This window comes from Thalassophryne amazonica, chromosome 5 (assembly GCF_902500255.1).
Source record: "Thalassophryne amazonica chromosome 5, fThaAma1.1, whole genome shotgun sequence".
Lineage (NCBI taxonomy): Eukaryota > Metazoa > Chordata > Actinopteri > Batrachoidiformes > Batrachoididae > Thalassophryne > Thalassophryne amazonica.
The window spans coordinates 106923545-106950246 of record NC_047107.1 but is presented as its reverse complement, the minus strand read 5'-3'; the positions used below and the strand labels follow the sequence as shown (position 1 = coordinate 106950246).

General features: G+C 46.2%; 1 protein-coding gene across 1 annotated transcript in view; it reads right to left on the bottom strand.

Annotated features, from left to right (window-relative positions):
• Nucleotides 1-26702, bottom strand: part of tacr1a (tachykinin receptor 1a) — a 188439-nt gene that overhangs the window by 105759 nt on the left and 55978 nt on the right. The window contains exon 2 of the mRNA XM_034171053.1: nucleotides 5325-5519. Coding sequence (XP_034026944.1) covers nucleotides 5325-5519 — 195 coding nt within the window. The remainder of the gene's footprint in view (nucleotides 1-5324; nucleotides 5520-26702) is intronic.

The window sequence follows — 26702 nt, the reverse complement described above, 5'->3', positions numbered from 1 at the left end:
GTCTATTAAACATTAGGTCTCTCTCTTCTAAGTCCCTGTTGGTAAATGATATAATAATTGATCAACGTATTGATTTATTCTGCCTAACAGAAACCTGGTTACAGCAGGATGAATATGTTAGTTTAAATGAGTCAACACCCCCGAGTCACACTAACTGTCAGAATGCTCGTAGTACGGGCCGTGGCGGAGGATTAGCAGCAATCTTCCATTCCAGCTTATTAATTAATCAAAAACCTAGACAGAGCTTTAATTCATTTGAAAGCTTGTCTCTTAGTCTTTTCCATCCAAATTGGAAGTCCCAAAAACCAGTTTTATTTGTTATTATCTATCGTCCACCTGGTCGTTACTGTGAGTTTCTCTGTGAATTTTCAGACCTTCTGTCTGACTTAGTGCTTAGCTCAGATAAGATACTTATAGTGGGCGATTTTAACATCCACACAGATGCTGAGAATGACAGCCTCAACACTGCATTTAATCTATTATTAGACTCTATTGGCTTTGCTCAAAAAGTAAATGAGTCCACCCACCACTTTAATCATATCTTAGATCTTGTTTTGACTTATGGTATGGAAATAGAAGACTTAACAGTATTCCCTGAAAACTCCCTTCTGTCTGATCATTTTTTAATAACATTTACATTTACCCTGATGGACTACCCTGCAGTGGGGAATAAGTTTCATTACACTAGAAGTCTTTCAGAAAGCGCTGTAACTAGGTTTAAGGATATGATTCCTTCTTTATGTTCTCTATTGTCATATACCAACACAGAGCAGAGTAGCTACCTAAACTCTGTAAGGGAGTTAGAGTATCTCGTCAATAGTTTTACATCCTCATTGAAGACAACTTTGGATGCTGTAGCTCCTCTGAAAAAGAGAGCTTTAAATCAGAATTGTCTGACTCCGTGGTATAACTCACAAACTCGTAGCTTAAAGCAGATAACCCGTAAGTTGGAGAGGAAATGGCGTCTCACTAATTTAGAAGATCTTCACTTAGCCTGGAAAAAGAGTTTGTTGCTCTATAAAAAAGCCCTCCGTAAAGCTAGGACATCTTTCTACTCATCACTAATTGAAGAAAATAAGAACAACCCCAGGTTTCTTTTCAGCACTGTAGCCAGGCTGACAAAGAGTCAGAGCTCTATTGAGCTGAGTATTCCATTAACTTTAACTAGTAATGACTTCATGACTTTCTTTGCTAACAAAATTTTGACTATTAGAGAAAAAATTACTCATAACCATCCCAAAGATGTATCGTTATCTTTGGCTGCTTTCAGTGATGCCGGTATTTGGTTAGACTCTTTCTCTCCGATTGTTCTGTCTGAGTTATTTTCATTAGTTACTTCATCCAAACCATCAACATGTTTATTAGACCCCATTCCTGCCAGGCTGCTCAAGGAAGTCCTACCATTATTTAATGCTTGTTGTGTGGGCCGCTGAAGAGGAGGTACTGCTGGCCCACCACCACCAGAGGGCGCCCTGCCTGGAGTGCGGGCTCCAGGCACCAGAGGGCGCTACCGCATCATGGGAGTAATCTGGGTGACAGCTGTCACCCATCACCAAACACAGCTGTTTCTACTCAGCACCGAGGTATATCAGGAGGACGGCGTCTCCACCTCAGTGCCGAGATATCGCCTAAGACCAAGGTAACATTCTCTGCAGCATATTCTGTGATTGATAAACTTGTTAAACCTTTCAGGACTGGTGACTACTGAGACCCTCCTTCTTTGGATAAGTACTCACCTTCCTGCTGAACTTTGCCAAGAGGTGGAGGCGGCTTCTCCCCTCTCTGTACTGGGTGCGTTCATCCACTCCTGTGTGTTCTTGCTCTCTCCTGCCAGCAGTACCGGATCCGACGAGCGGAGGCAGTGGCCACCTGGGAATTCGGGACTTGGCGGTTCCAGTATTTCCGGGGTTCGGTGGCAGTGGAGATCTGGGTGGTTCCGGTTCGACTGAGACGGACGTCTCCTATCTTCGAGCCTGCCCACACGACACCAGCGGATTCGACCCTAAACATTGTGTTTGTTATACTACTCGTGCTTGTTTCAGTAGTAAATCTTGTTTTTTACTTCCTCCATTGTCCATTCATTGCGCCCCCTGTTGTGGGTCCGTGTTCCTACACTTTCACAACAATGCTTCAATCTTAAATATGATCAACTTATCTTTGTTAGTTGGCTATGTACCACAGGCTTTTAAGGTGGCAGTAATTAAACCATTACTTAAAAAGCCATCACTTGACCCAGCTATTTTAGCTAATTATAGGCCAATCTCCAACCTTCCTTTTCTCTCAAAGATTCTTGAGAGGGTAGTTGTAAAACAGCTAACTGATCACCTGCAGAGGAATGGTCTATTTGAAGAGGTTCAGTCAGGTTTTAGAATTCATCATAGTACAGAAACAGCATTAGTGAAGGTTACAAATGATCTTCTTATGGCTTCGGACAGTGGACTTATCTCTGTGCTTGTTCTGTTGGACCTCAGTGCTGCTTTTGATACTGTTGACCATAAAATTTTATTACAGAGATTAGAGCATGTCATAGGTATTAAAGGCACTGCGCTGCGGTGGTTTGAATCATATTTGTCTAATAGATTACAGTTTGTTCATGTAAATGGGGAATCTTCTTCACAGACTAAAGTTAATTATGGAGTTCCACAAGGTTCTGTGCTAGGACCAATTTTATTCACTTTATACATGCTTCCCTTAGGCAGTATTATTAGACGGTATTGCTTAAATTTTCATTGTTACGCAGATGATACCCAGCTTTATCTATCCATGAAGCCAGAGGACACACACCAATTAGCTAAACTGCAGGATTGTCTTACAGACATAAAGACATGGATGACCTCTAATTTCCTGCTTTTAAACTCAGATAAAACTGAAGTTATTGTACTTGGCCCCACAAATCTTAGAAGCATGGTGTCTAACCAGATCTTTACTCTGGATGGCATTTCCCTGACCTCTAGTAATACTGTGAGAAATCTTGGAGTCATTTTTGATCAGGATATGTCATTCAAAGCGCATATTAAACAAATATGTAGGACTGCCTTTTTGCATTTACGCAATATCTCTAAAATCAGAAAGGTCTTGTCTCAGAGTGATGCTGAAAAACTAATTCATGCATTTATTTCCTCTAGGCTGGACTATTGTAATTCTTTATTATCAGGTTGTCCTAAAAGTTCCCTAAAAAGCCTTCAGTTAATTCAAAATGCTGCAGCTAGAGTACTGACGGGGACTAGCAGGAGAGAGCATATCTCACCCGTGTTGGCCTCTCTTCATTGGCTTCCTGTTAATTCTAGAATAGAATTTAAAATTCTTCTTCTTACTTATAAGGTTTTGAATAATCAGGTCCCATCTTATCTTAGGGACCTCGTAGTACCATATCACCCTAATAGAGCGCTTCGCTCTCAGACTGCAGGCTTACTTGTAGTTCCTAGGGTTTGTAAGAGTAGAATGGGAGGCAGAGCCTTCAGCTTTCAGGCTCCTCTCCTGTGGAACCAGCTCCCAATTCAGATCAGGGAGACAGATACCCTCTTTACTTTTAAGATTAGGCTTAAAACTTTCCTTTTCCCTAAGGCTTATAGCTAGGGCTGGATCGGGTGACCCTGGACTATCCCTTGGTTATGCTGCTTTAGACGTAGACTGTGGGGGGGTTCCCATGATGCACTGTTTCTTTCTCTTTTTGCTCTGTATGCATCACTCCGCATTTAATCATTAGTGATCGATCTCTGCCCCCCTCCACAGCATGTCTTTTTCCTGGTTCTTTCCCTCAGCCCCAACCAGTCTCAGCAGAAGACTGCCCCTCCCTGAGCCTGGTTCTGCTGGAGGTTTCTTCCTGTTAAGAGGGAGTTTTTCCTTCCCACTGTTGCCAAGTGCTTGCTCACAGGGGGTCGTTTTGACCGTTGGGGTTTTTCATAATTATTGTATGGCCTTGCCTTACAATATAAAGCGCCTTGGGGCAACTGTTTGTTGTGATTTGGCGCTATATAAAAAAAAGTTGATTGATTGATTGATTGATCTGGTACGCTGCTGCCACTGCTAAGGACAGGAGCAGACTGCAGCATGTCATCCCTACAGGACCCTGAGGTGAGCAAGGAAGGTTGTGGCTGATCCTTCCCACCCAGGGCACAAACGTTTTGTCACTCTTCCCTCTGGCAGGCAGCTGAGGTCTATCAGGACCAAAACCTCAAGACAAAAAAACAGCTTCTTTCCATCCGCTACTAGACTAATAAATAAACGGGTTTAATTGTTTAACTGTATAATCGTTATGTTATATTTATTTCACAGTGAATATAGTTTTGCATATTTGACTCCTTTACTTCTTACAGAAGTGTTTTCCCCTTTTTCTTGTTGTTTATGTACCAACAACTCTAGATCAAATTCCTTGTATGATATAATTTACGTGGCAATAAATCTCATTCTGATTTTATAGACAAACCAGTCAATTTAATTACTGATTGCAAGTGTTGAACTTGTAGAGACATTTACTTATCTCAACACTGACACCCATGTCTTTGGATCTTCTGCCTGAGGTAGAGGGAGGCCTGGGAAGAACGTATGGAGTCATGAGGTGTTTGGTGTTGCTGATATTTTTGCAAGAGAATGAGGGCTTAAGTCTTCAGGGTCCTGGTCTTGATACTCTGAAATGAACAGTTACTTGGGGGGGTAAGATGAGTAATATCAGTTGTATTTTGAAGGAACAGCACATTTCTCTGGGCATGATGCAGCACAGAGCTACCTCAGTTTTGAGAACCCCAGTGGCTGGAGAAGGCCAACTGGATGCACAAATTTCTTGTGGTTGTGGCAGGTGGTTACTTAATAGAGGTGTGGATGGACTGGTTATCTGCCTGGGTGGTTTCCATCCAGGACACCAGACGGATCCGTAGTCTGGCCGACGCGGCAACATGCAGCATCAGCACATGTTCCAATACTTGGCCTGACTGTTCAGACTGCCTAATACCTTCTTCAAAATAAAAGGAAAAAAGAAAAAAAATCCATCTTTTCATTATTATCATTCCTGATTGTCCATTGCTGTCCCAGCAGGAGCTCTCTTTTACTTAGAAGTGTAAATCGACAAAGAGTGCTGAGTGGAGACATAGTCCAACTTAATAATTTCCTCATTTCCATTCGACTTTCAATAGAAGAAGAAGGCACATCCTTCATGATGTGCCTTCAATTCACTGAGCACAAAGCATAAAAAGCTTCCGTGCTTTTTTTCACTGCACACTCACATTTGCACCAAATACAAACAGCATCCTCCCACATTTACTGCCAATACAACAGTAATTAACAGTGCTTGTCGACTGTGTGAATCGTTCCTCTGCAAACAGACTCACATCTTTTTGAAGTCGCACGTGGTGTATTTGGGCCAGTTGATGTAGCACACCACCCTGTCGGGGAACTGGTCGGTGTTGGAGTAATAATACTGAGGGAAGGCGAGGAGCAGAGCCAGCACCCAGATCACCACCACAACCACCTTGGTCTCTGTCGAGGACATACGCTGCTGCAGTGGGTGGATGATGGCCATGTACCTGCAAGGACACAGAAAGACATAATGATGGGGGAGCTGCATGCTACATATGTTTTTGGGGTGTGTATTTGTGTGCTTCAAGGCTAAACTGAAATCAGACTATAATTTGAGAAATGTTTATTTATTCCACAATTCCTCCAAGGTGCTGGGGCCAATGTCTACCAAAGTAGTTATTTGCATGGAAGTTGACCCCAGATTTGTTTTGGGAAACGGTCAAGGCAATTGAGGTCAAATATCAAAAACTTTGGTTAATCTGTCTTTTTTCCCCTGACTCCTCCCAGATCCTTCAGTCAATATCCACTAAACCTGATATGTGAGTCACACTTGACCCCAAAATTTCCCCTCAAGGATTTGTTTTGGCAAAGGTCTTTGGGGTAAAAGGTCAAAATTATGATTTTTCACTCCAAAGTCCAGTTGTCCAGGCGAGGACAATTTGTAAAAGCTTAATCACTAGGGTCAAAGGTCAAATTGCATGACATGTTTTTGAATGAGGTCCTGTGATTCACATGCAGCAGCAGCTCTGGATAACAAACACATTCTTCATCTTGGAAAACAAGTAAATGTAATAAATCATGTTCTCAATCTAAAAGACCACACTATGGAATAAAAAGAGGGAATATATATGCTCACCTCGTCTAATTAGCATGTGCTGAATATGTGCCATTTGTATTATAAATAAATAATGCACTGGTGAATTTCATTGTTTCTTGTTGCATGAAGCGGATTGTCGCACATCGACGCAGCGGCTTCTCTAGCTCTCGGTGTAGTCCTTAGTAAAAATAGAAGTTTTAGCGGTGTTAGCAGCTCTAGTGTTCCGAGTAACACAAGGAGCATAAGATACGTCTCCAAAGATTTGCTCAAGCTAAACAACTACTGCCATCATGTCCAAATCCACCTGGACCTAAAGGCAATGCTCTGCAGATTGATGATCCTGAGAGTGACTCGCAGCTGGAGCCAGCTCAGACACAAGAGGAAGGGTATGGAACGTGCTGCAGAGGATCAATCCCGAAAGGCCCCAGACCCTGACAGAACACGTGGGAACACAGTGCGACCAGCTGCACTGCATCGCGCCGCTGATGTGGAGAACAATAAAATAAAAACCAGCTGTATAATTAATGAATATTACTAGGTTGATATAATGCATGAAAGGGGACTCAATACAGAACCCTGCAGTTAAATAACCCCGGTTTTAAAAAAAATGCCACTCACAGGATTTGAACCTGTAAGCTCTGATTACCAGATGGAAACTTAACCACTGCGCTACCATCGCTGGCCTGTAATCAGTGCAGAAAAATGCCTGAAATCAACAAGGACATGAAGAAGATGCACTGTGTGCAGTCACTGAAGCCTGGCACAAAGGCGAAAGATGTTTTATATATTTCCATGTGAGGACAGCAGGCAGAGACATGCGCCTCACAGAGGAATGTTGTAAGTTCATGTCTTTCCAAACACGGAACATGTTCCCAAGCTGGGAGGTCCAGGAGCAGAGATCTTTACAGCCGTGGCTGTGAGCAGACACCCCACCCCCCAGTCCATTAAGCACCCAGACCAACATGTCACTCTCTGTGTTATGTAGTCATTCATTTTTGTTATTTGTTATGTAATTGCATATGTAGGTACTGTCACAATTATTTATATAACTGTCCTGGCAGTGGTTTCTGTGTTTGTAATGTGTGCCCCCATGTGATCAGATCTGTACATACACATAAGCATTTTATGCAAGTGTACCCATGCGAGACACATCATGTGCACTTCATTCGTAAGTCAACCACATTCATACTATGTGTGAAGGGGCCCTTAGCTTTGTGCATGTTCAGAACTTTGAGGGGAGTTGAAACAGACCTTTTCTGCTGCCTGGACATTTGTTTGCTATTTTGAGAGTGAGTGGAGTGGGACACAGAGCACACACAGCGCTTGTGGACAAGAGCATGGCAAAAACTAGCTTCAAGTATTGACAGTCAGCACAGACTGGATGTTTCACTGTTTTCAGTGAGAGGCGAATGGGAAAACTGGATTTTTTTTTCTTTTTCCCCTGTCTGCATATATAGTAATGGTAAATGCCACACTGACAGAACGTTTATGAACATTAATACACATATACAGGGATGAGATTGGCAAATTCGATTTTCAGAGGAAAACAAGCCAGGGTCCGGGGGCCGCAGGCCCCGGCGGGTCCAGGGCGGAGCATTTTTGCTGTTTTAAAACATGTAAATTACACTAAAATGATATTAAAACTACTATAAATGCCAGGTGTTCATATCTATAATTCAAATTGTAAACCCTTACTAAGACCATCTACTGTACATGTGTATTTTTGTGACCAAAATATTTTTTCATAACTAGACTTACTTGATTTTCAGCATTCTCCACTTTCAGCATGGCACACTTGTCAACAAACATACATGTACATGTATATCCTCAAATACATGTACATGTATAATCCAATGTTCTATGTCCATTGAACTGTCAGACCATATAAGGTTTATATTTAGTCGATGTGATCTCCACCTATAACACTGTCATCACGTGTATACATGTATATAATATACACACACATACATGTATATATAATTACAATGTTCTAACACACTACAATAATGTCAAAATGTCTGTTTACATAATCCACTGACTGTGTGTGTATGTGTGTGTGTGTGTGTGCGTGTGTGTGCAACACCGAAGAAAGGGCGGGAGAAACGCATACGAGTATATAACCTTTGCGCTGATTGGTCATAAGCTTTGTAATAACCAATGAAAACGTGCGTAAGTAATAGCTTCGACTGAGCTTTGATACCGTCTCGGTTTTTATGATTTGTTGGAGGGAAAACTACCGAATACAGTGGTCCCTCCTTTATCACGGGAGTTACGTTTTAAAAATGGCCCCCGATAGGCGAAATCCGCAAAGTAGTCAGCGTTATTTTTTACAATTATTATAGACGTTTTAAGGCTGTAAAACCCCTCACTACACACTTTATACACGTTTCTCAAACAGGCATTAACATTTTCTCACTTTTCTCTCCTGTGTAAACACTCTCAAAGTTCAAACATTAGTAGAAAAATAAGTCCAGTATTATAGAATGAAACCAAAGATCAAAACCTGTTTTCAGGCCCAAACATTTGTTTGAGAAATAAAAATAGAACGTTTTCCTATAAATAATTATGATGGCTTTTAGAACTAACAAATTTAATTTTAACGATCAACCTACGAGGTTGGACACATAAGAAATTATTAATAGTGACTGACCAGTATTTTACAGTTCCTCTGATCGCGCCTCTGCATCCTGGCGCTGCTCCGCTCTTTTTCCACTGAGTCACACCTCGCTGCAGGTGTCTTTTTCCGAGTGAAGAACACGGTTATGGGTAGTTGTTGGCGCTCTTTTTTCTTCTGGGCGAGAAGAAGAACACAATGCGCGTGCTGTTTCTTTGCTCACTGCCTCCGGTGTTACCGTTGCGAGACGAATGCGGGACCCGCAAAGAAGCCAAGTCATTAAAAAGATACAAACTTCTCTCAGTGGCCACGGAGCTCTGCGGCTGCGGTTACCGAGACCGTGCAGCGCTGCGGATTTTTCCGCAAGAATTCTATCCTTGCTGGAGCGCTCTGCATCAAAACAGCGAGCGTAGTCTCTGGACCTGTTGCCAGATTTTGGTGGCATGCGCTGTTTAAAAAAAAAAAGAAGAAGAAGCATGCAAAATTGCACAAAAAAAAATCTGCGAAACTGCGAGACTGCGAAAGGTGAACCGCGATATAGCAAGGGACCACTGTATTGGAAGTTGAAAGACTACACAGTTACCTCCCTTACACTACATGCTCATTGTGCACCTACTTCATACTGGTCACTGTCAGCACAGCGTTACTTCCGCGTTCGGCTGACTGACGGACTGATCGAACTTGCTGCGTCGACGATAACAAACAAAGACCACTCAGTGTTCTGAATAGACGACAATTTTATGAAACAAAGGTACTCCTGGCATTAATTTATAATTAATTTTAATTTATTAATTTTCTCAACGGATTTGGACATTTCACAAAATCGACCCCCGGGACTGTCAAATCTGCGGAAATCCGTGGACAAATCTCATCCCTGCATATATGCAATTTATTCTTGCAGGACAGAAGGTATGTAGTGCGTGAGTGAATGTGGTGTGCGCGTGTGACCCCCATCCGCCCTTCCCGATCAGCCTACAACATCCTACTCAAAGCCGACGGACAACTCCTATCAGGAGGGACCGATCACCAAAACAACACGAAGACAGACAAAAACGAAAGACAAGTGGTGAAAGCAATAACTGTGAAGTGCCTGCTCCCAGACTACCAATAACCAGCAAAAATCTATTTAAGCATAAAAATTCAAAAAGAAAAAATAATATAGCACCTTCAACTGCACCACAGACTAAAACAGTTAAATGTGGTCTATTAAACATTAGGTCTCTCTCTTCTAAGTCCCTGTTGGTAAATGATATAATAATTGATCAACTACCCTCTCAAAGATTCTTGAGAGGGTAGTTGTAAAACAGCTAACTGATCACCTGCAGAGGAATGGTCTATTTGAAGAGTTTCAGTCAGGTTTTAGAATTAATCATAGTACAGAAACAGCATTAGTGAAGGTTACAAATGATCTTCTTATGGCTTCGGACAGTGGACTTATCTCTGTGCTTGTTCTGTTGGACCTCAGTGCTGCTTTTGATACTGTTGACCATAAAATTTTATTACAGAGATTAGAGCATGTCATAGGTATTAAAGGCACTGCGCTGCGGTGGTTTGAATCATATTTGTCTAATAGATTACAGTTTGTTCATGTAAATGGGGAATCTTCTTCACAGACTAAAGTTAATTATGGAGTTCCACAAGGTTCTGTGCTAGGACCAATTTTATTCACTTTATACATGCTTCCCTTGGGCAGTATTATTAGACGGTATTGCTTAAATTTTCATTGTTACGCAGATGATACCCAGCTTTATCTATCCATGAAGCCAGAGGATACACACCAATTAGCTAAACTGCAGGATTGTCTTACAGACATAAAGACATGGATGACCTCTAATTTCCTGCTTTTAAACTCAGATAAAACTGAAGTTATTGTACTTGGCCCCACAAATCTTAGAAGCATGGTGTCTAACCAGATCGTTACTCTGGATGGCATTTCCCTGATCTCTAGTAATACTGTGAGAAATCTTGGAGTTATTTTTGATCAGGATATGTCATTCAAAGCGCATATTAAACAAATATGTAGGACTGCCTTTTTGCATTTACGCAATATCTCTAAAATCAGAAAGGTCTTGTCTCAGAGTGATGCTGAAAAACTAATTCATGCATTTATTTCCTCTAGGCTGGACTATTGTAATTCATTATTATCAGGTTGTCCTAAAAGTTCCCTAAAAAGCCTTCAGTTGGTTCAGAATGCTGCAGCTAGAGTACTGACGGGGACTAGCAGGAGAGAGCATATCTCACCCGTGTTGGCCTCTCTTCATTGGCTTCCTGTTAATTCTAGAATAGAATTTAAAATTCTTCTTCTTACTTATAAGGTTTTGAATAATCAGGTCCCATCTTATCTTAGGGACCTCGTAGTACCATATTACCCCATTAGAGCGCTTCGCTCTCAGACTGCGGGCTTACTTGTAGTTCCTAGGGTTTGTAAGAGTAGAATGGGAGGCAGAGCCTTCAGCTTTCAGGCTCCTCTCCTGTGGAACCAGCTCCCAATTCAGATCAGGGAGACAGATACCCTCTCTACTTTTAAGATTAGGCTTAAAACTTTCCTTTTCGCTAAGGCTTATAGTTAGGGCTGGATCGGGTGACCCTGGACCATCCCTTGGTTATGTTGCTTTAGACGTAGACTGTGGGGGGGTTCCCATGATGCACTGTTTCTTTCTCTTTTTGCTCCGTATGCATCACTCTGCATTTAATCATTAGTGATCGATCTCTGCCCCCCTTCTCGGCATGTCTTTTTCCTGGTTCTTTCCCTCAGCCCCAACCAGTCTCAGCAGAAGACTGCCCCTCCCTGAGCCTGGTTCTGCTGGAGGTTTCTTCCTGTTAAAAGGGAGTTTTTCCTTCCCACTGTGGCCAAGTGCTTGCTCATAGGGGGTCGTTTTGACCGTTGGGGTTTTTCATAATTATTGTATGGCCTTGCCTTGCAATATGGAGCGCCTTGGGGCAACTGTTTGTTGTGATTTGGCGCTATATAAGAAAAAAGTTGATTGATTGATTGATATTGATTTATTCTGCCTTACAGAAACCTGGTTACAGCAGGATGAATATGTTAGTTTAAATGAGTCAACACCCCCGAGTCACACTAACTGTCAGAATGCTCGTAGCACGGGCCGGGGCGGAGGATTAGCAGCAATCTTCCATTCCAGCTTATTAATTAATCAAAAACCCAGACAGAGTTTTAATTCATTTGAAAGCTTGACTCTTAGTCTTGTCCATCCAAATTGGAAGTCCCAAAAACAAGTTTTATTTGTTATTATCTATCGCCCACCTGGTCGTTACTGTGAGTTTCTCTGTGAATTTTCAGACCTTTTGTCTGACTTAGTGCTTAGCTCAGATAAGATAATTATAGTGGGCGATTTTAACATCCACACAGATGCTGAGAATGACAGCCTCAACACTGCATTTAATCTATTATTAGACTCTATTGGCTTTGCTCAAAAAGTAAATGAGTCCACCCACCACTTTAATCATATCTTAGATCTTGTTCTGACTTATGGTATGGAAATAGAAGACTTAACAGTATTCCCTGAAAACTCCCTTCTGTCTGATCATTTCTTAATAACATTTACATTTACTCTGATGGACTACCCAGCAGTGGGGAATAAGTTTCATTACACTAGAAGTCTTTCAGAAAGCGCTGTAACTAGGTTTAAGGATATGATTCCTTCTTTATGTTCTCTAATGCCATATACCAACACAGTGCAGAGTAGCTACCTAAACTCTGTAAGTGAGATAGAGTATCTCGTCAATAGTTTTACATCCTCATTGAAGACGACTTTGGATGCTGTAGCTCCTCTAAAAAAGAGAGCTTTAAATCAGAAGTGCCTGACTCCATGGTATAACTCACAAACTCGTAGCTTAAAGCAGATAACCCGTAAGTTGGAGAGGAAATGGCGTCTCACTAATTTAGAAGATCTTCACTTAGCCTGGAAAAAGAGTCTGTTGCTCTATAAAAAAAAGCCCTCCGTAAAGCTAGGACATCTTTCTACTCATCACTAATTGAAGAAAATAAGAACAACCCCAGGTTTCTTTTCAGCACTGTAGCCAGGCTGACAAAGAGTCAGAGCTCTATTGAGCTGAGTATTCCATTAACTTTAACTAGTAATGACTTCATGACTTTCTTTGCTAACAAAATTTTAACTATTAGAGAAAAAATTACTCATAACCATCCCAAAGACGTATCGTTATCTTTGGCTGCTTTCAGTGATGCCGGTATTTGGTTAGACTCTTTCTCTCCGATTGTTCTGTTTGAGTTATTTTCATTAGTTACTTCATCCAAACCATCAACATGTTTATTAGACCCCATTCCTACCAGGCTGCTCAAGGAAGCCCTACCATTATTTAATGCTTCGATCTTAAATATGATCAATCTATCTTTGTTAGTTGGCTATGTACCACAGGCTTTTAAGGTGGCAGTAATTAAACCATTACTTAAAAAGCCATCACTTGACCCAGCTATCTTAGCTAATTATAGGCCAATCTCCAACCTTCCTTTTCTCTCAAAAATTCTTGAAAGGGTAGTTGTAAAACAGCTAACTGATCATCTGCAGAGGAATGGTCTATTTGAAGAGTTTCAGTCAGGTTTTAGAATTCATCATAGTACAGAAACAGCATTAGTGAAGGTTACAAATGATCTTCTTATGGCCTCGAACAGTGGACTCATCTCTGTGCTTGTTCTGTTAGACCTCAGTGCTGCTTTTGATACTGTTGACCATAAAATTTTATTACAGAGATTAAACCATGCCATAGGTATTAAAGGCACTGTGCTGCGGTGGTTTGAATCATATTTGTCTAATAGATTACAATTTGTTCATGTAAATGGGGAATCTTCTTCACAGACTAAAGTTAATTATGGAGTTCCACAAGGTTCTGTGCTAGGACCAATTTTATTCACTTTATACATGCTTCCCTTAGGCAGTATTATTAGACGGTATTGCTTAAATTTTCATTGTTACGCAGATGATACCCAGCTTTATCTATCCATGAAGCCAGAGAACACACACCAATTAGCTAAACTGCAGGATTGTCTTACAGACATAAAGACATGGATGACCTCTAATTTCCTGCTTTTAAACTCAGATAAAACTGAAGTTATTGTTGGGAAGGTGTCGTAACACGGACCCACAACAGGGGGCGCTAATGAACGGACAATGGATAAGGGAAGGAGTAACAATTTAATGTTGCACAAGAACACAACGTAAAATAAACAAAGGTACTGCCAATCACACACAAGAGGATTGCGGGCAGGCTCGAAGATAGGAGACCTCAGATGAACGAAGAGCCGGGACCCACACCGCTTCTACCACCAACGGCCTGAAGAACACTGAAGCCGCCAAGCCCCGAGTCCCCAGGTGGTCTCTGTCCTCCGTTGTCGGCCCTGGTACTGCTGGCAGAAAAAACAGAAGGTAGTGAGTGTGAATCCTCACACCCAGCAACCTTGATTATTGATTCTTGTGGAGGGAGAGCCTCCACCTCCAATCATACACACGTGCAGCTCCGAAAATCCAGTCAAGGAAATACCACCAGGAAAAAACAGCTGCAAAACAGATCAGATTATTATTTGACGTATAAGTCAGCAGAGAGATTACCTTGTATCGTAGGAGATTTCTCGGCGAGGAGGTGGAGTCGCCACCCGGCCTTTATGGTGATGGTGAGATGATGAGTGACAGCTGGTGTTGAGGATGATTGACGGCTGTCACTCCCAGTGGTTCTGGCGCCCTCTTGTGCTTGAAGCCCGCACTCCAAGCAGGGCGCCATCCGGTGGTGGTGAGCCAGCAGTACCTCCTCTTCAGCGGCCCACACAACAGGACCCCCCCCTCAACGGGCGCCTCCTGGCGCCCGACCAGGCTTGTCTGGGTGTCGGTGGTAGAAATCGACCAAAAGGGCCGGGTCCAGGATGAAGCTCCTCTTCACCCACGAGCGTTCCTCGGGTCCGTAACCCTCCCAGGCCACCAAGTACTGAAAGCCCCGACCCATCCGACGGACGTCCAGGAGCCGACGAACGGTCCATGCCGGCTCCCCGTCGATGATCCGGGCAGGAGGTGGGTCGGGTCCGGGGGAGCAGAGCGGTGAGGTGTGGTATGGCTTGAGTTTGGAAACATGAAAAACCGGATGGATCCGCAGTGAAGCCGGGAGAGTTAGCTTCACTGCGGCCGGACTGAGGATCTTGGCGATGGGGAACGGCCCGATGAAGCGGTCCTTGAGTTTGTGGGAGGTCACCTGGAGCGGGATATCTTTGGTGGATAGCCACACCTCCTGCCCTGGTTGGTATGTAGGGGCCGGGGAACGCCGGCGGTCTGCATGGGCCTTGGCCCTCGTCCGGGCCTGCAACAGGGCAGAGCGGGCGGCCCGCCACACCCGGCGGCACCTCCGCAGGTGGGCCTGGACCGAGGGTACCCCGACCTCTCCCTCCACAAGTGGGAACAACGGGGGCTGGTAGCCCAGATACGCTTCAAAGGGGGAGAGGCCGGTGGCAGAGGATACTTGGCTGTTGTGAGCGTACTCGATCCAGGCCAGATGGTTACTCCAGGCCGCCGGGTGAGCGGAGGTGACACAACGAAGAGCCTGTTCAAGTTCCTGGTTCGCCCGCTCTGCCTGGCCGTTCGTCTGTGGGTGGTACCCGGACGAGAGACGCACGGTGGCCCCCAGTTCCTTACAAAAACTCCTCCAGACCTGCGAGGAGAACTGGGGACCACGATCCGAGACGATGTCCGACGGTATCCCATGCAGACGCACGACGTGGTGAACCAGGAGGTCTGCCGTCTCCTGGGCAGTTGGGAGCTTCGGGAGGGCCACGAAGTGGGCCGCCTTGGAGAACCGGTCCACTATCGTCAGTATGGCGGTGTTGCCCTGGGACGGCGGGAGGCCCGTGACGAAGTCCAGACCGATGTGGGACCAGGGGCGATGAGGCACAGGCAGGGGTTGGAGGAGACCCCTGGTCTTGCGATGGTCCGCCTTGCCCCTGGCACAGGTGGTGCAGGCCTGGACGTAGTCCCGGACGTCGGCTTCCAGTGACGCCCACCAGAAGCGCTGCTGGACTACTGCCACGGTCCTACGCACTCCAGGATGACAGGAGAGCTTGGATCCGTGGCAGAAGTCCAAGACGGCAGCCCTAGCCTCTGGTGGAACGTAGAGTCTATTCTTCGGACCGTTTCCCGGGTCCGGGTTCTTAGTCTGGGCCTCCCGGACGATCTCCTCCACGTCCCAGGTGAGGGTAGCCACGACAGTGGACTCGGGAAGGATGGTGTCGATGGGGTCCGACAACCCGACCTTGGCTTCCTCTTCGTGCACCCGGGACAATGCATCAGATCGTTGATTTTTGGTCCCGGGGCGGTAGGTGATCCGGAAGTCAAAGCGTGCGAAGAACAGGGACCAGCGGGCTTGCCTGGGGTTCAGCCGCTTGGCGGTCCGGATGTACTCCAGGTTCCGGTGGTCTGTAAAAACCGTGAAAGGCCCCGTAGCCCCCTCCAACAGGTGTCTCCACTCTTCTAGAGCCTCCTGTAGAAGTTTGCGAAGCCGAGGAACTGTTGCAGCTTCCTACGGCTCGTTGGTTGGGGCCAATCCCTCACCGCCGCAACCTTGGCCGGATCCGGGGCGACGGAGTTGGAGGAGATGATAAACCCCAAGAAGGACAGAGACGTGCGGTGAAACTCACACTTCTCGCCCTTCACAAACAGCCGGTTTTCTAACAACCGCTGTAGGACCTGACGTACATGCCGGACATGGGTCTCAGGATCCGGGGAAAAGATGAGTATATCATCCAGATACACGAAGACAAACCGGTGCAGGAAGTCCCGCAGGACGTCATTAACCAAGGCTTGGAACGTCGCGGGGGCGTTAGTGAGACCGAACGGCATGACCAGGTACTCAAAATGACCCAACGGGGTGTTAAATGCCGTCTTCCATTCATCTCCCTTCCGGATCCGAACTAGATGGTACGCATTCCTAAGATCGAGTTTGGTGAATATTTTGGCTCCATGCAGGGGTGTGAACACCGAATCCAAGAGGGGCAATGGGTATCGATTGCGAACCGTGATCTCGTTCAATCCCCTGTAATCGATGCATGGACGAAGTCCGCCGTCTTTCTTGCCCACAAAAAAGAAACCAGCACCCATCGGGGAGGTGGAGTTCCGGATCAACCCGGCGGCCAAGGAGTCCCGGATGTAGGTTTCCATTGATTCGCGTTCCGGACGTGAGAGATTGTACAGCCTACTGGACGGGAACTCACTGCCCGGAACCAAATCGATGGCACAATCGTACGGTCGGTGTGGTGGAAGGGCGAGCGCCAGATCTTTGCTGAAGACGTCAGCCAGATCATGGTACTCCCCTGGCACCGCCGTCAGATTGGGAGGGGTTTTAACCTCCTCCTTAGCCGTCATTCCGGGGGGAACCGAGGATCCTAAACACTCCCAGTGGCAGGTTTCGCTCCACTGCACCACGACCCCAGACGGCCAATCGATCCGGGGATTGTGCTTCACCATCCAAGGAAAACCCAAAATCACTCGGGAGGTAGAAGATGTCACGTAAAACACTATCTCCTCCCGGTGATTCCCAGACACAACCAGGGTCACAGGCTGGGTCCGGTGTGTGATTAGCGGGAGGAGAGTGCCATCTAGTGCCCGTACCTTCAAGGGCGAAGGCAGAGCCACTAGGGGGAGCCCCACTTCCTTTGCCCATCTGCTATCCAACAGATTCCCTTCGGACCCCGTGTCCACCAGTGCTGGGGCGTGAAGGGTTAAATCCCCACTCAGGATTACCACTGGGATTCGTGCTGATTTGCGGGAACTTCCCGTGCACATGTTATGGCCCACCCTTAGCCCAGTGTCTAAGGACGGGCGTTGGTGTTTGACCGTTTGGGGCAGTCTTTTAACAGGTGCTCACATGAGCCACAGTAAAAACATTCCCCGCGGGCCAGTCTCCTTTGTTTAATATCTGATCTCACTTTAGCCCTGCTCGTGTCCATAGCTTCGTCAGCAGGGGGAGCTGTTGCCACACGGAGCCCACCGGCAATGGAGCGTGAGGACGACGTCACCCCGTCAGACCCGGAAGATAGAGGGACGGCTTGTGCCCGGCCACGCCCCCCGGCCTGCTCCCGACGGTGTTCATTCAAACGGTTGTCTAAGCGTATAACCAGAGTGACAAGCCCGTCGAAAGTCTGCGGTTCGTCCTTAGCCAGTAAATGCTCCTTCAGTACTGGAGACAGTCCGCTTATGAAGGCGGCGCGGAGCGCGACGTCATTCCAACCCGACCTCGCAGCCGCGATGCGGAAGTCGACAGCGTAATCGGCCGCGCTCCGACGCCCCTGTCTCAGTGACAGCAGCACGGTCGAGGCGGTCTCGCCTCTGTTGGGATGATCAAACACCTGTTTGAATTCCCGTATAAACCCAGCGTATGACGTCAGAAGCCATGACTGCTGTTCCCAGAGCGCTGTAGCCCAAGCGCGTGCCTCACCTCGAAGCAGATTAATTACATAAGCCACCCGGGTGGCGTCTGCCGCGTACATGACTGGACGCTGTGCAAAAACGAGCGAACACTGCATCAAGAAGTCTGCGCACGTCTCCACACAGCCTCCGTACGGTTCAGGAGGACTTATGTAAGCTTCAGGGGACGGTGGGGGGGGTAGTTGAACGGCCAGTGGAACATCTACATTAGACCCCGGACCAGCAGGAGGAGACACTGCAGCGACGCTTGACTCGCGTGCTTCCACTCTGGCGGTGAGAGCCTCCATCCTCTGATTGAGGCTTGCATTTTGCTCAGTTACCAGCTGTAACTGAGCAGTGAAAGCGGTAAGGATTTGCTGCAGATCACTTACCACGCCTCCTGCTGACGCCTGCGCTCCCTGTTCTCCCATTGGCTGTTCAAGCTGTGGTTGACGCCCCTCGGGATCCATGACGAATGGCCGAGAAATCCTGTTGGGAAGGTGTCGTAACACGGACCCACAACAGGGGGCGCTAATGAACGGACAATGGATAAGGGAAGGAGTAACAATTTAATGTTGCACAAGAACACAACGTAAAATAAACAAAGGTACTGCCAATCACACACAAGAGGATTGCGGGCAGGCTCGAAGATAGGAGACCTCAGATGAACGAAGAGCCGGGACCCACACCGCTTCTACCACCAACGGCCTGAAGAACACTGAAGCCGCCAAGCCCCGAGTCCCCAGGTGGTCTCTGTCCTCCGTTGTCGGCCCTGGTACTGCTGGCAGAAAAAACAGAAGGTAGTGAGTGTGAATCCTCACACCCAGCAACCTTGATTATTGATTCTTGTGGAGGGAGAGCCTCCACCTCCAATCATACACACGTGCAGCTCCGAAAATCCAGTCAAGGAAATACCACCAGGAAAAAACAGCTGCAAAACAGATCAGATTATTATTTGACGTATAAGTCAGCAGAGAGATTACCTTGTATCGTAGGAGATTTCTCGGCGAGGAGGTGGAGTCGCCACCTGGCCTTTATGGTGATGGTGAGATGATGAGTGACAGCTGGTGTTGAGGATGATTGACGGCTGTCACTCCCAGTGGTTCTGGCGCCCTCTTGTGCTTGAAGCCCGCACTCCAAGCAGGGCGCCATCCGGTGGTGGTGAGCCAGCAGTACCTCCTCTTCAGCGGCCCACACAACAGTTATTGTACTTGGCCCCACAAATCTTAGAAACATGGTGTCTAACCAGATCCTTACTCTGGATGGCATTACCCTGACCTCTAGTAATACTGTGAGAAATCTTGGAGTCATTTTTTATCAGGATATGTCATTCAAAGTGCATATTAAACAAATATGTAGGACTGCTTTTTTGCATTTACGCAATATCTCTAAAATCAGAAAGGTCTTGTCTCAGAGTGATGCTGAAAAACTAATTCATGCATTTATTTCCTCTAGGCTGGACTATTGTAATTCATTATTATCAGGTTGTCCTAAAAGTTCCCTAAAAAGCCTTCAGTTAATTCAAAATGCTGCAGCTAGAGTACTGACGGGGACTAGAAGGAGAGAGCATATCTCACCCATATTGGCCTCTCTTCATTGGCTTCCTGTTAATTCTAGAATAGAATTTAAAATTCTTCTTCTTACTTATAAGGTTTTGAATAATCAGGTCCCATCTTATCGTAGGGACCTCGTAGTACCATATCACCCCAATAGAGCGCTTCGCTCTCAGACTGCAGGCTTACTTGTAGTTCCTAGGGTTTGTAAGAGTAGAATGGGAGGCAGAGCCTTCAACTTTCAGGCTCCTCTCCTGTGGAACCAGCTCCCAATTCAGATCAGGGAGACAGACACCCTCTCTACTTTTAAGATTAGGCTTAAAACTTTCCTTTTTGCTAATTGCTAAAGCTTATAGTTAGGGCTGGATCAGGTGACCCTGAACCATCCCTTAGTTATGCTGCTATAGACGTAGACTGCTGGGGGGTTCCCATGATGCACTGTTTCTTTCTCTTTTTGCTCTGTATGCACCACTCTGCATTTAATCATTAGTGATCGATCTCTGCTCCCCTCCACAGCATGTCTTTTTCCTGGTTCTCTCCCTCAGCCCCAACCAGTCCCAGCAGAAGACTGCCCCTCCCTGAGCCTGGTTCTGCTGGAGGTTTCTTCCTGTTAAAAGGGAGTTTTTCCTTCACACTGTAGCCAAGTGCTTGCTCACAGGGGGTCGTTTTGACCGTTGGGGTTTTACATAATTATTGTATGGCCTTGCCTTACAATATAAAGCGCCTTGGGGCAACTGTTTGTTGTGATTTGGCGCTATATAAAAAAATTGATTGATTGATTGATTGATTGAAGTGAGACATCGAGGAGACGGGTCCCCAACAAAAACATGCCAGAACAAACCACCACACACGAAGAAGCAGTGACAGCGACAGTCTGTTGTCTAGTTAGGGAGCATTCATACCCTAATCTAGGACACCAGAGTCTTGATCCCATTGAGAGCACCCAAAATTGAATTGTGGTGTCAGCTACGAACACATAACCAACCACACAAAGACACCCAGATCACAGCTATATATCCGATCACTAATGTGGCTGGTGTGATGGGCCAAGATAAAAGTATAGAACCCTACCATATGACATGGACCACTCCAGCGCGTCGGAAGCCATACGGCCGACCGCAAGCGACGACGGAAATGGGTCCAGGACGCAGGGCCCCAGGAGGAACCAGGCGAAAAAGGGAAGCGGAAGGACACAGGGGCCAGGAAGGGCAGCCACCAGAGCCACCGGGGCAGCATGACGGACCAACAAGGGAGCAGCCCGACGGCGCCGGAACGCACCCCCAACACCACCACCAATGGAGGCACAGAAAGCAACCCCATACCCAAGGGAAGCACGCAGAGCGTCGGCAGGGCCCATCAAGGGTGGTGGGGGGCCCAGAATCACACCACCCTGGCCACGGCCCCAAGAGGGAGGAATGAGTGGCGGCGGGGATGGGGGGCAAAGGAGTCACTGCAACTGAACCCAGAGCACAGGCAGGGACCACCGGCATATGAGGGCAGGGCCCAACCCCCAGAAAAGAGGCGAGACCCACCCCCGGGCCAGGAAGTGCACAAGGCCCCCCAGACACCCGAGACCCCCCCAAGCAGCCTGCAGGACCCCCCAGACCCCCCCCAGCCTCCAATCCACCCCCATCCCGGACACCAAGCCCAAGATCAGGAGACCGCCTAAGTGAAAACGGGGCAACACCCCACCCCACGGAAACCACGGCCCCCAAACCCACAGCAGCCGTCTGCCCCCCATGCCAACACCCGCGCCCCACCGCCACCACCCATCCCCCCAGGCCCCATGAGCCACAGAGCAGGGCCCCGAGACCACGGCAGAACTGGCGAGGCAGACTCCCCCCACCCCAAAGCCCCAGACATCCACAGCCATCCAGGGCCAACCACACATTATTATTAAAATTATTACAGTTAACTCCCTTGTTGTGTACGACCCCGTAAGTGAGCAAAGATAGTGTTGCATTAAAAGCAGGACAGGAGACGGCAGGTGGCAGACTGCCGTGGGAGGCTGTGGCACACTGCTGCACCACAGCCTGCCCTGCAAACCCACCACTGCCTGTGATCCCGACTCTAAATAGTGAGTGTGTTTACTAATTGTGTTGAAATATAGTGTGTGCATTAAAATGGCAGGGCAAGAGTGGCAGATAGAGATCAATCCATTCCCAACACCTGACCGCAGAACTATTTGATCCCTATAATGTGCTACTTAAACTCCAGTATGATGTGCGTGTGTGTACTGTGCTGGTGAAGTGCATTAACTCATTGAGTGCCAGCCATTTTCAAAGTTCAGAACATCCCAGTGCCAGGATTTTTTCAGCATTTCAGTGTTTTTTCAAGACCCATAGAAAATTGAGTTCTATGTCCATGTCAACAACAAACATACCAAAAGAAACGTCAGACTTTCCTTTATCATCAGAAAAAAAACGTTTGTTTATACCTCTTTCCATTCTTTAGTAATTGTCTGCAGAACATGGGTGGGTATCACTAAAAATGTTGATTTCTGACAAAAACCTGAGAAAATTGGCTTTTTGTGACAAACAACATTTCAAGCAGAAAATGTCTTTGATTATAATTGTTTTTGCTTCAGTGACATCTCAACCATTATGAAAAGTGATCCTATTGTATAATGCACCAAAAAAAAAAAAAAAAAAACCCGCCAGGGGAGGGACTCCGTCTGTCTCTTCTCTCGGCGGCATGTCTTTTCCCTCTGGCTCGCGCGTATCGGACCTTTTTATTTTTTTCAAAAACCTGATGGATTTGAATCATGTGTGCTTGCATGAGCCTGTCGATTGCGTCATTTGCTTGTAAGCAGCCTTTGTGTGAGGTGTGTGTTGTGCGCTCGGCGTTTTTTCTTTCCAAGGAAAAAGACGGAACGACTGCAGCAGCGTGGAACTGGGCGACAGCGAGGTGGAAACCATTCGGATTAGGAGCAGTACAACCGTAAAAAAAATGTCCGCACAACGGTGGAGAGCGCGCCACGCTCCAGTCCACACTCACACTGCGACCACCCACAGAATGGGTTCCCTTGTGATTATAACTCAAATTTTTTTACACAAGCTAGATCAGCTGATTACCCCACCTCCCCCATAAAAAACGTAATTGGCGCGATAACGCATCTTTGGCACTGAGCGTTACTATCTGAAAAGACGCGTTTAAGCGTCAATGGCACTTAATGAGTTAAAAGGGTGTGACATGTGAGGCCCAACCCCAAGCGGCCGGCGGAAGGAGAGGCACGGTGCAGGGAGCAGGCCGCACACACCGGCCCCACCAGGCACCGCAGCCCACCTCCAGACCCACGGAGGCACCAGGGAGACCACGAGATGGGGGGAGGCGGGCAGCCCCAGAGGAGCACCGGAAACACAGGGAAAGAACAAACCAACAGGGGGGACGGGGCCAGGCAGCCGGAGATGAGTGAATCACCTTGCCCGGCTGCCCCCAAGCCAGGAAGGCACGAGATGAAACCCAGGAGAGACAGGGGCAGCCGAGGAACCAGAGGGAGACAGGTGGGCCCCTCAAACCCGGGGGAGAAGCAGGGGCATGGGGAGCCACACGCGATCCGGACACGGGGAGAGGCACCCCCCCCCCCCGGCCCACCAATGGACAGGCCCAACGTGGATAGGAACGATGGCCATCCAGTTATTCCCCGTCCACCACCACCCCACGCCCCAATAGGATCAGAAGCCCAGTGGCACGGCAACGGGGCCCCCCGCGGGCAGGCCAGCAAGTCGCCCTCCCAGGCCAGGGGCACACACGTGCCCTGCAAGGCAGGAGCTACAAGGGAGCATGGTCCAGCACCCAACCCATACCCCCCCCCCCCCCCCCCCCCGGAAGCTCACAGAGCCACCGGGCAGCAACAGAATGCAAACCCCCCAGGCCCCCAATGCCCCGTCCCCAACCCCAATTCCCAGGCAGCCCAGGACTCCGCACCCGGACACCAAACCATCCCCGCAAGCCCCGGCTACACAGCCCCGGCTACACAGCCCCGCCACACCCGAGGGACCACCCACACCAGAATACACAAGCTCTCTCCTGCACCAATTCAAACATTTTCAAGAGAGAGAAAGAAAAATGCAAAAATACACAGTATCAATCTCTGACAGCTAGAGTACCCATAAGAGCTGCAACCTGGATCTGCAGCACAAGAGAGAAAAGTCAGTAGGTCAGCAATAATAGGAACAAGTCATAAAGTAATAGTAATACAGTACAGGTGCAAGAGTGGCATTCCCTAACAGGCAAAAAATAATGGAATAAATAAATTTAGACCTCCATATTCCAATTCAAATTTAATGCATTGATAAATAAAGACCATGTTTCATTAAATTGTGGTAATTGGTTTCTTAATAAAGCGGATATTCTTTTCATTGATATATATTCGAAGAGGAGGTTTGACCTGTGGTCAATACTGATTGTTTATTTTTCCAATTCAGCAAAATAGTTTTTTGGCAATAGTCAGTGCTACAAGTATAGTTTTAGACTGTTTAGTTGGCAGTTCAATAACTGTAGTGTCTCCAAGTAAACATAAATTAGGAGATAAGGGAATTCTATATCCCAAGATGAAGGACAGTTTTTCAGTGACTTTGGACCAAAAACACCAGACAAGTGAGCAAAGCCAAAGGGTATGAAAATAGGTATCAATGGTGTTTAGTTCACACTGTGAGCAAACATTAGAGTCTGAGAAGCCCATTTTCTACATCTTATATTGTGTAATGTGTGTTCTATGAAGAATTTCGTATTGGATGAGTTGTAAGTTGGTATTTTTTGTCATTAAAAATGTGTTTTTACATACCTGTGTCCAGTGGTCAGGGTCAGAGGTGAGGAGGAAGTCCCCCCCCCCCCCCCCCATTTTAAACTCGGTAAATGTAAAGCAGTGTCCACACATGATATTAACTTATATAACTTAGACAAGGTTTTCTTTATTGGGAGGAGGTTCTTGATGTCTGTCACTAATGTGGGTGGTTGTGGTGGGCACTGAAGCATCTGAAAATTTGACATCACTGCATGCTTTACTTGATGGTAATGAATAAAATTTCCTCCTATAATTCTAAACCTCTGCATCAAGTTATTAAATGGCACAAACCTGTTATTATGAAAGAGGTGATGAAGATGTGTGATTCCTTCCTGTTCCCATGTGCCAAATAGAAGCATCTGTACAAATTTCAATTAGTGAGTTTGTAATTTCTAAAGTTTTCAACCAGGCAGTCAAAGTGGAACAATCAACGGATTTTTAAAACATTTATGGCATTTAATGGAAGTAGTAATAAAGGGTAAATCTGAGAGTTTGATGTTGTTACATTCTAACTGTTCTAATTCAATCCAGGAGCTGCGGACTGGATCAGGATGAATCCATTTTATCAAGTATTGTATCTGGTTAGCCATATAGTAATGCAGAAAATGTGGTGCTTCAAGACCCCCTTGAGATTCATTTTGCTGAAGAGTAGACAGACTAATTTTAGCTTTTTTATTTTTCCACTAAACTTTGAAATGGCCGAATCTAAAGACTGAAACCATTTGACTGTGGGTTTGAATGAAATAATTGAAAACAGGTAATTAATTTGTGGTAATATTTTCATTTTGATAGTTGCTATTTGTCAACTTTTGATGACATGAGAGATCAGCTCACGTGCATTTTGAAGATGTCAGTGCTGTGACATCATCATTTTGGAACCAGGATTTGTAAAGCAAGCTGTGACTGTGACTGGCTGGAAATCCACCTCTGAGAGCCACACCCCAAACCAGACCAATCACAGTGCACAGCAGTGTTTGCTGTATCTGTTAGCTGTTTGAACTGAGCTGTTTGAGTTCTTTGAATTAACAGTCTTTTTCAAGACTTTTTTACTTTTTTACTTTTTTTTACTTTTTCACCGTGCTCCAACGCCTAAAGAAGACCTCTAACGGTCGAAACATCGCGACGGAGCACTTTTATCAGCTAACTTTCATCAGCGTTGGCAAGCTAACTAGCTTGCTAACGCTTTCGTTTTTATTTTATTTTTTAGCACTGTTGTCGTGCTGCTCCACAGCCTGTCTAGTGGATTTTTATTTTATTTTAGCACCGTTGTCGTGCGTTACCTGTGCTGCTCCACAGCCTGTCTAGTGGATTTTTATTTTATTTTAGCACCGTTGTCGTGCGTTACCTGTGCTGCTCCACAGCCTGTCTAGTGGATTTTTATTTTATTTTAGCACCGTTGTCGTGCGTTACCTGTGCTGCTCCACAGCCTGTCTAGTGGATTTTTATTTTATTTTAGCACCGTTGTCGTGCGTTACCTGTGCTGCTCCACAGCCTGTCTAGTGGATTTTTATTTTATTTTAGCACCGTTGTCGTGCGTTACCTGTGCTGCTCCACAGCCTGTCTAGTGGATTTTTATTTTATTTTAGCACCGTTGTCGTGCGTTACCTGTGCTGCTCCACAGCCTGTCTAGTGGATTTTTATTTTATTTTAGCACCGTTGTCGTGCGTTACCTGTGCTGCTCCACAGCCTGTCTAGTGGATTTTTATTTTATTTTAGCACCGTTGTCGTGCGTTACCTGTGCTGCTCCACAGCCTGTCTAGTGGATTTTTATTTTATTTTAGCACCGTTGTCGTGCGTTACCTGTGCTGCTCCACAGCCTGTCTAGTGGATTTTTATTTTATTTTAGCACCGTTGTTGTGCGTTACCTGTGCTGCTCCACAGCCTGTCTAGTGGATTTTTATTTTATTTTAGCACCGTTGTTGTGCGTTACCTGTGCTGCTCCACAGCCTGTCCAGTGGATTTTGATTTTGATTTTATTTTTTTAGCACTGTTGTCGTGCGTTACCTGTGCTGCTCCACAGCCTGTCTAGTGGATTTTTATTTTATTTTAGCACCGTTGTCGTGTGTTACCTGTGCTGTTCCACAGCCTGTCTAGTGGATTTTTATTTTATTTTAGCACCGTTGTCGTGCGTTACCTGTGCTGTTCCACAGCCTGTCTAGTGGATTTTTATTTTATTTTAGCACTGTTGTCGTGCGTTACCTGTGCTGCTCCACAGCCTGTCCAG